The sequence below is a fragment of the Rhynchophorus ferrugineus genome, unplaced genomic scaffold (assembly GCF_030347505.1).
Source record: "Rhynchophorus ferrugineus isolate W39M unplaced genomic scaffold, kcgeb_rfMv2 rfM4, whole genome shotgun sequence".
NCBI lineage: Eukaryota > Metazoa > Arthropoda > Insecta > Coleoptera > Curculionidae > Rhynchophorus > Rhynchophorus ferrugineus.
Window position 1 is genome coordinate 60233893 of NW_027472583.1, and position 10755 is coordinate 60244647.

Consider the following 10755-nt stretch of genomic DNA (forward strand, 5'->3'; position numbering starts at 1 on the left):
CTATATTACGTCGCTGTACTTTACCGAAACTCATTAGGAAACACTCACCTGAGAAAATCCTTTGTTTTGGCCGGTTGGATGATATTTTCCGTAGTGATGGGAGTAATCACCGAAGCCAACATCCTTCAACAAATATTAACGTCCACCACCAGCAGCACCATCAACACCGTCAAAGACCTGGCGGCCAGCAATCTTTCCGTGATTACTTACGTACGATTCAACGTCTGCAACGAGGTGGTGCTGTCGAAGACCCACTGGGCCGAACGGATCCTCGAGAACAAGGGGACGGAGGCCTTCGTCGGGTCCTTCTACGAGATGCAGCTGTTCATCAACTTCTACGCCAACCTCAAGATCAAGTTCAACTATCGTATAATGGACGAGTACTTGCTGAACACGATGGGGGTTTATGTGGTGAAGCGTCGGTCGCCGTACTTGGACCGGATCAACATGCTTCAGATCAGGGTGAAAGAATGGGGCATAAAGAATCCAGATCCGCTGAAGACTCACAAGATCACGCTGAGGAATACGATCGTCACTTTCCAGAAACTGAAGATGTTGTTTTGCTCCTACGTCAGTGGAGCCTTCGTCAGTTGCATCGCTTTTATGGCGGAACTATTTCTGAAGGGCGGAAACCAAGGAAAAAAATAAAGATTTTTTCCAGCTGTTCAGAATTATCAATGTTATGAATGCTGCAAAATAAATAAAAACTTTCTTGTTACAGAGTTAAAAAAAATCCTATGCTCACTATGTCAATGTAAGTTGTAGCAAACTTCGACGCACTGAGCACTCATTTCAGAAAAACTCAAACATTTTCTTGGCGCCACATCATCAAACCACATTAAATCGCCCAAATTTATATCAGATATCTGACATATAGATTGTGTTATCAGAGATTGTACCACTGTACTGTCTATAATAACCATTCGAGACCCGAAGTACTTCAAGTATGTCCTCATCGAGCTATATAAAAGCAGATTTCTTGAGAATTACGAAAAAATAAGTTTTTTTCTGTGCAAATCTCAGTTTGATTTAGCACAAGACGTCTAGGGAGGCGATTTGGACCGCTAGATGCATTTAGCCCCTTATAATCCGTTCTATCACAGATTAACAGTGAGGAATCTAACGGGCGTGAGTGAAGAAGACCAGTTTCTTAACATGACATCGAATATAAACGGATATCCTTTGAGGCTGATGACCTTACTGGATGTATATTACATTGCCAGTGGGCTTAGTATTAAAAATAGTTTTGATCGAGTTGTTAAAAGTTCCTTGCGTAAGTATTTCAAGGCAACAGTTGTGAAAATCGCCTTAGAGATAACCTGGACACTTTTGGGAGGCGTCAGTTAGCGCTGATCTCTGCATTCAAACGACCATCATGAGAAGGTTTAATATACCATTCGTCCTACAGAGAACCACCATTTATTCATCTCCCCATACCACTGATCCCCTAGTGTTATTGGTGTCCAAGTGCTACCAGATAAAGGACTTCGACGTCAGGATGCTGCTTCTCCATCATTCCGTTATAATTTGCGTCGCCTTCATCGTCGCCCATTTGGATACTGTGCTGAATGTTAACAAAATTAAGATCTGTGCTTTACCGGAACTCATTAGGAAACTCGCCTGAGGGAATCCTTTGTTTTGGTCGGCACGGGAGTGATCACCGAAGCTAACATCCTCCAACAAATATTAACATCCACCACCAGCAGCACCATCAACACCGTCAACGACTTGGCTGCAAGTAATCTTTCCGTGGTCACTTACGTATGATTCAACGTCTGCAACGAGGTGGTGCACCAACTTCTATGTCAACCTCAAGATCAAGTTGCCCAAGCATATTATTACCCGATAAAGGATTTAGACATCAGCCTTCTGCTTCTCCATTTTTGAAAAGTAGAAATAGAAAAGATATATTTTTTTCTCTGTTATTAGCAATATGATAATAATGATCATTAATAAAAAAATTAATGTGTCTTTGTCTAGTGACACTGCATGAAATCAAATCAAATTCTCTTTTCAAAATGATTCACGAACATTTCCATTATGGTTTATTGTTCATTATTGATCTTATACGTTACAATGTTGCAAAATAAATGGATTTTTTAATATGCCAAGAAGAATCACTTCAATACACGTTCACTAGCACGCACTAAAACCTTTTTTCCCAACGAAATATCACTATTTGTACATATTCGCCTATGGGAAGTATCCGGAAGATCTCTCTGAACTGTCTCTATTATCAGACCTGTTTCATATCGTTCATATGCTCCATTTTTCCTAGCATCTTGTCTGCATCTTTTTAATGTCCTGATAATATCGTTTACCTTGCTTTTCACTCACATTTCCCAAAATTTCCGGAAAATAGTCTAGATGGGAAGAAAGAATAGTTTTTGACTTTTAAACTCTAATTTTAAACTAAAGCTTAAAATGTTTTTGGTACTATTTGAACGGATTTTTTTATAGTTGAGTGTTTATAACTGCCAAAAAATTCTCGATGAGCTCCTTAAAAGCAATCAAAATTTCTTATTGAGGATCCGTCATCGTTGCTATGACTTCTGGGTCAGTCATGTATATGCATGCTAATGTCTTTTCTGATATAAACACCTTTCTTCGCCTATGCCTGAGAGGTTTGGAAACTTTGAAATTATGCGTTTGAAGCAATCTCCATTTTTGAGAAGTGATTTTAAGAATCGCTTCATTGATCTCAACTTTATGTGATGTTAAAGGAATTTTATGTGGTACCAATGTTTATTGGAGGACGACCTCTTATGGGTGGATTTATGAATGTGAGAACATTGAATTAACTCTAGGTTATAGAATATAGCGGAAGACACGACGCCTAATTGGAGTGCAAACCAAACGAAACGATCATGGCAGATCGATTTATATGGTAATTAATGTGTTTCGGATGAGTATTGAAATAAACAATCATTTTTCCTAGATGACCTTTCAGCTCTTACCCTACCTACTATATTTGCCGGATACTGTTCCTTCTGATTATTGAGTTTTCCGATGAATGAAATGAAACTTGAATCGCTTCAAAAGGTGAGATAATTTTTTGACATAGAATGCGATAATTGCTTGAATAATGGACTTTAATTTTATTTATTAATTTATTTTGTTTTAAAATAAGTTTATTTTTGTTTATTATTCAATTATTACTTTGTTACTAGTCGTTTCCGTCTAACCTACAATTTGTCTTTATGATAACTTAAATCTAGGGATATAACTAGAAGGACCCATCGGCCCTTCTCAGTTTCTGATGAAATAATGTTTATACATGACACTGCTGTATTTTTTATTATATGCACATCACTACACAACACTACACAAGATCAGATGGTTTGATTCTTTTGAGTCTGCGTCTTGTTCTGGTGGTATCCAAAAGCTGTAAAATTTCAATTCTCTCATGAGAATGGAGTCTTTCCTTATGTCCCCATGCAATTCTCTTGGCTGACTGTGGGTATCTGAAGGTCTCGATGTAGGTAATCAGTCATATAGTATTTGGGTACCTCTCAAGACTTTGTTCTGAAAAACTTGTATTTTATTTATGTAACTTTTTGCAGAATATTCCCATAATTGAACTCCATATAGGTTTCAGTATTTACTTATATAATAGCAATTTATTATGTATTGATAATTTCGATTTTCTTTCAGTTAGTCAGTACATTTTCCTATTTTTCAAATCCAGTTCTTTTCTTTTCTTCTTTATATGTTCCTTCCAGCGAAGTTTTGCATCTAGATTCATTCCGAGATATTTAACGTTGTTGCTGGCCAAGCACCAATACGGTTATTATGGTCTGTTTATAGGTGAACTGCACATGTACAGATTTACTTTCATTAATTCTTATTTTCCAAGCTTGTGTCCAATTATTTATGTTGTCACTTGTCTGTTGTAATTTTCGTGAGGCTTCTTCGCTATTGTCTCCGACTGCTATAATCGCAGTATCATCAGCAAATGTAGCCATCGCAATATTCTCCATTTGTGGTATCACAAGTGTAGGGTAGATAAATCATTGGTCCCAGTACACTCACTTGTGGTACACCTGCTTTAGCTTCTTTTATTGTAGAGTAAGCTTCTTCTTGTTTAACTCTAAACATTCTGGTTGTAATGTATGATTTTAATAGTTCGGTGTGTTGTTTTGTTAACATTTTCTGTAGGTTATGGACAAGGCCTTCATGCCAAACCTTATTGAAGCCTTGTGCTACATCTAAGAATATAGCTGAGCATACATTTTTACTTTCGTAGGCTTTTTCAATAACATCTGTTATTCTATGGACCTGGTCAATTGTTGAGTGCTTGTTAATAAACCCAAACTGGTATGTTGGTATTAGGTTTTTTCTGATGTTGATTGGTTTTATTCTATTCAACAGGAGTTTTTCAAAAACCTTAGATATTACTGGCAGCAGTGATATAAGTTTATAAGCTTTTATGTCGTTTGGTGACTTTCCAGGTTTTGGGATCATTATAATTTCCCCCATCTTCCAATATGCCTGGGACATATTTTAATCTAAATGCTGTATTGATCAAGTTGGTGAGTTTTATAATTCCCTTTCTTGGTAGTTTTTGCAGTAATTCTCCTGTTATTAAATCGTAGCCTGGTGATTTCCTGGGGTTAATGTCAGTTTTAATAACTGTGGTTAGCTCTTTTGGCGTGACTAATTCAATCATCGAATTTTCAACTTCTATGTGCGGCAAATTATGTTCAATATTAGTTTCGTTTGTTCACTATACCACGACATCAGGTTATCACCACAAGACGAACATATAAAATACTTGAGACTTTACTTAGATTATAGATTTTGCAACTTTGCAGAAGCACATCTGGACCAAGCGGAAACAACTCGACAGCAGGCTCTGTAGTGTACATGGGCTAACAGGTCATCATTACCAGTTAAGTAGTGAGAGCTAAATGATGAGCCACCATCAAGCTAGTTTGGAAATACTGCATTCAACTATGAAGCACAGTAAGCACTATCAATATTGAAATACCAGAAGGGTTCCAGAGCAAGGCATTAGGTAATATACTCAATATTCTCCAAAGCAACAGATCTCAATATGAAAACTGTGAAGCATATATACAATCCACTAAGAACATACAACGAACTAAGCTGACACTGTACAGTGCGCAAGACTGATATGAAAAGATATGTTGCCCCTGCAGATGCCCGTCCACAGTTGGGATAATTTCCAAAAACATAAGACCAAAATATTTAAAAAACATGAATTGATGTTACAGCTTCAAAATTTGTACTTGACGGAGGAAAATCGATATGTAATTATGATTCCGACCGCAACGATGAGGGTACTAATCTATAAAATCGCCGAACTCGATACATATCCAATACCCGCATCATCCTGCATGTTAAGCACCTGTCAAAGTATATAAGGCCGTACGCGACGAAGTACTGTCGTTATATCCAACGCTGAACCAGAGCATCATCATGATACGAGCGGTGGTAGCAGCTTTCATTACCTGCGCAGTCATGATGGTCATCGCTGAGGATCCCGATCCGTTTTTTCTGACGGCTGCCAAGAGCGTGCCGAGGATCGGTCGCAGTCCCAACAGGAACCCCAGCTTGGATTTTGAGAAGTTCTTCTTGAAAGCCTCCAAATCCGTACCCAGAATTGGAAGAGGGAATGATGTAAGTATAGAACTATAATCCGTTCAATAAAACAGTAAACTCACCTCATCTGAATTGATGAGATTTAATTTTAGTGCATTTTGGCTTTGACATACAACAAAATTCTAATCTAAATGAAATAGTTGAACAAAAATATTGTTATCAAATATTATTTATTTTTATATTTATCGAGGGACCTAAAACTTCAATTAATTATACAGTTATAATAGTTTGTAGGTTACGGGTGGGTTTTATTATATTTATATTGAACTCTTTTCCATACCACCTATGAGTCAGAGTTCTAGATGTGTTTTTTATTTAGTGGTATCCTTTGGAGGCCTAATCCACCTAATTACCAACTGTATGTCTCAGTAATATATTTTACTTTCATTAGAGAGCATATTTTACATACTTTTACGCTTAGTTTTTGTTCTCTTAGGTACAATGTATCCTTGTAAAGTCATTTTGATATCAATAGTTTCTTTCCTCATATTTTTTAACCAATTGCTCATGCATATTCTGAACAGTTACACACATATCTGTACATATAAATCTTTCACCCTCTACAATAAGATTTCCTATAGTTATAGTATATTAATTATGTACTAACTTTTAGTTGTTTCCACTCTTATCACCCTGTTTAGAAAATTATCAGTATTGAATCATATATTGATTTCAAATTTATGTAATATTTATTCAGGATCCCATTATTTCTCAATTTCTTTTTCAATGTGTGTGATTGAGTTCATCCAAATCGAGGGTGTTATTAACCATTACTGTTTCCAGCATGAAGTGCAATATATTTGTAATCAATTATTATTCCAACATTTACCTTTCAACCAACATTTCCATCAACTGTTGTTTTCTTAGCCCTATTTTTAATATCATCTTGCCATGAGTAACCATTGTGTATATAGGTCACATTTTAAAATATGTCTTTCTCATCTAAATACACAAATTGAAATAAAAATCTTCCTTGATTTTATTATATTCTTTTAAAAGCAATATTTGGAAGTTCCATTAGACCTTTTCCTGGGTTATCTTTACATCATTTATATCCTATATTACCCAACACTTTATGAAATAATGTTCTAGAACCCTCAAAAGTTTATGCGAATAAGCCCAAACGATTTAACATCTTAAAGACAATATTCGTTACGAAATTGAAGAAATTAAACCTCAGATGTTGGAGGATGTCATGAAAAATGCCTTAAAAAGAGCCGAAAGTTGCATAGCTATTCGCGGTCACCATTTAGCCGATATAATTTTTCAATCATAACGAAAAAAAAATTTAAAGATTACATAAACTTTTTATGAAGACCAAACTTAATTATCTTTGCTTTGAGCAAAGTTTTTGCTTAAAAATGCTTACCTCTCAAGTTTTTCGGCGGTTTGAAATTTAGCAATTTTTGAAATTTAGAAATTTTAAACTGTTTTCAGACGATACTTCCCAACCTTAATTATAATATTAGTATTATCATATTCATTATATTATTCCAGTTACAGAAATCTTTAATTACATACCATAGCTCCAAGATAAACTGTATGAAATTTTCCATACATTATTTTATTTAAATAAAAGTGAATTTAATTCTTGTCTATTACGCTCATATTTATTTTAAATTCAATTGAATAATTTATTATTTAATCTATTACAGATTTCTTTAATATTCTTTATAAGAACGAAGAACTTATAATATCCCTACAGATATCTATAATACATATCCAAAATATAGAAGGAAACTGCAATATAATGTACCAACTAATATGCGGTTACCTGCATAGGTGGCGACACTAGTTACACAATTTCATTTCAAATGCCTGGAATATTTTTAATTAAATTTAATAATTTCCCGGAAAGATATTTTTAGAAATTCTTATTATAATAATAATACAGAGGTAATATTAAACGAATAACTAATAATATCATTACAGATATCTATAATTCATAATCCAGGTGTTAACGGAAACTATAATGTACTTCCCCAGTTAATTTACAGTTACCTCTGTGGATGTCAGCATAGTTGCTCTGTTTCATTTTGTTCCTATATTACATAAACTTTTTATGAAACCCAAACTGAATTATCTTTCCTTTGAGCAAAGTTATAGGCGATCAAAACGGTAGCGTGACTTTTGCCCCCACTTTGTAGTAAAAATGCTTACCTCTCGAGTTTTTCGGCGGTTTGAAATTTAGCAAATTAAGCAAAGTGTTAAACGTTTGCCAGTTTATAACTTGCAGTTATTATAATTAATATTTTGAAGACACTTACAGACGTTTGACAAATGGACGACTTTTACAGACAGCACTGTGTCTCTTTTTAACTAAAATGAAATGGGAAGGAAAATATTGTCTGAATCTAAAACCAATTTACAATTTGTGGCAAGCAATACATTAAACATATTGATGACGTGGCTTCACTGTTATTTTGAATAGGCCATATAATAGATTACTTTTTATTTATATTTAAACTGATGTAACTATTCGGGCCATCTCGATCGTCATCATGACACAAGATTACGAAGTTTATTTTTCAGGTTCCATTTCCCAATGATCAGGACATTTGGGACAGTCCAGTGGCGTGTAAGAATTTTAATCATAAAATGGCGACGGCGAATAGTAAATTTTTATTTTTTTATAGATCGAACATGGGGAGATATAGCTAATTTATATGAGTATCATCCTGAATTGTTCACCAATTCTGATTTGGGCGCTCAGGACCTTTTGAGCGATCGTGTCTCTGAGGGAGGACGGTTCAAACGAAGCGCCCCCACCAAATCAAAAACAACTTGATCACGAAGCTGTTTTATTTTTAAGGAAACTGGCTTTATTACATTGTTGCATTATCGATTTAGTTGCTTATGTGTAATGGTTTAGTGTATTCTGGTTAATAAACTTATTGCAAATGTATAATAATTGTCGTTTCATTTAGTTATATTTTATATATCACAAATTATTCATGATATATTTCATTTAAATTATCTCTTCATATGACGACACAGTCTTATTCTTGTTTGTATTACTATTTTTTTATATATTTGTTTAATAAACTAACAATATATTTTATAATTTTTCAGATTGTTATAAATTAATATGATTATAACTAGTATTGAGAACTATCGACTGTTTAATTCGTACTTTTAGTTACTATTTTTGGTTCTACTAGTTTCATTCGACTCATTTTTAACGTTCTGGTTTGGTCGTCCTAGCCGCGACCTTGACAAAAATATACCCAATTTATGCTTACATAGATTTATATGTGATATATGTAGTTTTTTAATTTTTTTGGTAGTTTGCTTGTAAATAACAACATATTGTATATTAATATTATAACATATTGGTACGATATTTTTCAAGATTGTTAATGAAACTTGGTAAAAGATTAAAATTGGGAATGATAAATAGTAAAATATTTGACTGTTTTTATGGAAATAGGTAATCTTTCCATTACACTCTCGATTTTCGTTAAAAATATTTCCGTTCAATAATAAATTATGCAGTTATATCATTTCATTCGGATCATTTTAAATTATGTCATGGATTTTTTTTCTACGATTAGGTATATGTTTAATTGTTATATAGCATTTATGCCTATTGTACATCTTTAGTTTTTAGGTTTTGTTTAACTTCTATTGTATTGTCTATGTTTATTATAGTATATTATTTATAAATGGAAATTAACACATTGAAATACAATAAAACATTTGTGGGGTATTATTCCATTCCATAGAAAAATTCCATTCATTTTATAGATCCACAGAACATTCAAATATAAGAGTGATTCTATTTCCTTTAAAAATTATTAATTGTATGGTACTATTAACATTCTAAAACTTTAGTAATATTTCTTTCCTTTTCTTTTTTAAAGTTAACAACAAGTTAATACACAATTAACCGCTCCAAGAAATTTTTCCTCCAAGTTCTTTCCTCTCTCATAATTTATACAGGAAAGGTTTCGTACATCTGCGTTTGACATCACGAACTGGAAAAAATATTGAACCGTGCATTTGACTATCGATTGTTTTAATTATTTTGCGACCATCGACTGTTTCAATTGTTTTCAGACCATAGTTCCCAACGCTAATTATAATATTACTATTATCATAATCATTATATTATTCTAATTAGAGAAATCTTTAATTACATACCACAGCACCAAGTTAAATTGTATGAAATTTTCCCTACATTATTGTATTTAAATAAAAGTTAATTTAATTCTTATCTACTACGCTCATATTTATTTTAAATTCAATTGAATAATTTATTATATAATATATTACAGATTTCTTTAATATTCTTTACAAGAACGAAGAACTTATAATATCCCTACAGATATCTATAATTCAGATCCAAAATATAGAAGGAAACTGCAATATACTGGACCAACTAATATGCGATTATCTACATAGATGACGCCACCAGTTACACAATTTCATTTCAAATGCTTGGAATATTTTTAATTAAATTTAATTATTTCCTGAAACACATTTTTAGAAATTTTTATTATAAAAATAATATAGATGTAATATTAGACGAATAACTAATAATATCGTTACAGATATCTATAATTCAAAATCCAGGCGTTAACAGAAACTGTAATGTACTTCCCATGTTAATTTACAGTTACCCCTGTAGATGTCACCACAGTTGCTCTGTTTCATTTTGTTCCTATACTACATAAACTTCTTATGAAAATCAAATTTAATTATCTTTCCTTTAAGCAAAGTTATAGGCAATCAAAGCGGTAACGTGACTTTTGGCCTACTTTGTAGTAAAAATGCTTACCTCTCGAGTTTTTCGGCGGTTTGAAATTTAGCAATTTTTGAAATTTAGAAATTTTCAATTGTTTTCAGACGATAGTTCAAAGGCTAATTATAATATTAGTATTATCATATTCATTATATTATTCTAGTTACAGAAATCTTTAATTACATATCATAGCTCCAAGTTAATGTGTATGAAAATTTCCTTACATTATTGTATTTAAGTAAAAGTCAATTTAATTCTTATCTACTACGCTCATATTTATTTTAAATTCAATTGAATAATTTATTATATAATATATTACAGATTTCTTTAATATTCTTTACAAGAACGAAGAACTTATAATATCCCTACAGATATCTATAATTCAG

At 33.0% G+C, this 10755-nt stretch overlaps 1 protein-coding gene across 1 annotated transcript; it reads left to right on the top strand.

The window, feature by feature from the left end:
• Positions 1 to 5402: 5402 nt before the first annotated feature.
• LOC143194721 (uncharacterized) lies at positions 5403 to 8536 on the top strand. The gene is made up of 3 exons (XM_076401371.1): positions 5403 to 5643; positions 8158 to 8203; positions 8262 to 8536. The coding sequence occupies exons 1-3, from the start codon at positions 5443 to 5445 to the stop codon at positions 8411 to 8413; spliced, it is 399 nt and encodes a 132-aa protein (XP_076257486.1). The 5' UTR covers positions 5403 to 5442; the 3' UTR covers positions 8414 to 8536.
• Positions 8537 to 10755: the final 2219 nt, after the last annotated feature.

What these genes read in the sequence shown, in the direction of transcription:
- LOC143194721 (XM_076401371.1), top strand. Translation starts at nt 5,443, where the DNA reads ATGATACGAGCGGTGGTAGCAGCTTTCATTACCTGCGCAGTCATGATG. An exon ending in GAATTGGAAGAGGGAATGAT is followed by an intron (nt 5,644 to 8,157) that starts GTAAGTATAGAA and finishes TTTATTTTTCAG; the next exon opens with GTTCCATTTCCCAATGATCA. An exon ending in TTGGGACAGTCCAGTGGCGT is followed by an intron (nt 8,204 to 8,261) that starts GTAAGAATTTTA and finishes ATTTTTTTATAG; the next exon opens with ATCGAACATGGGGAGATATA.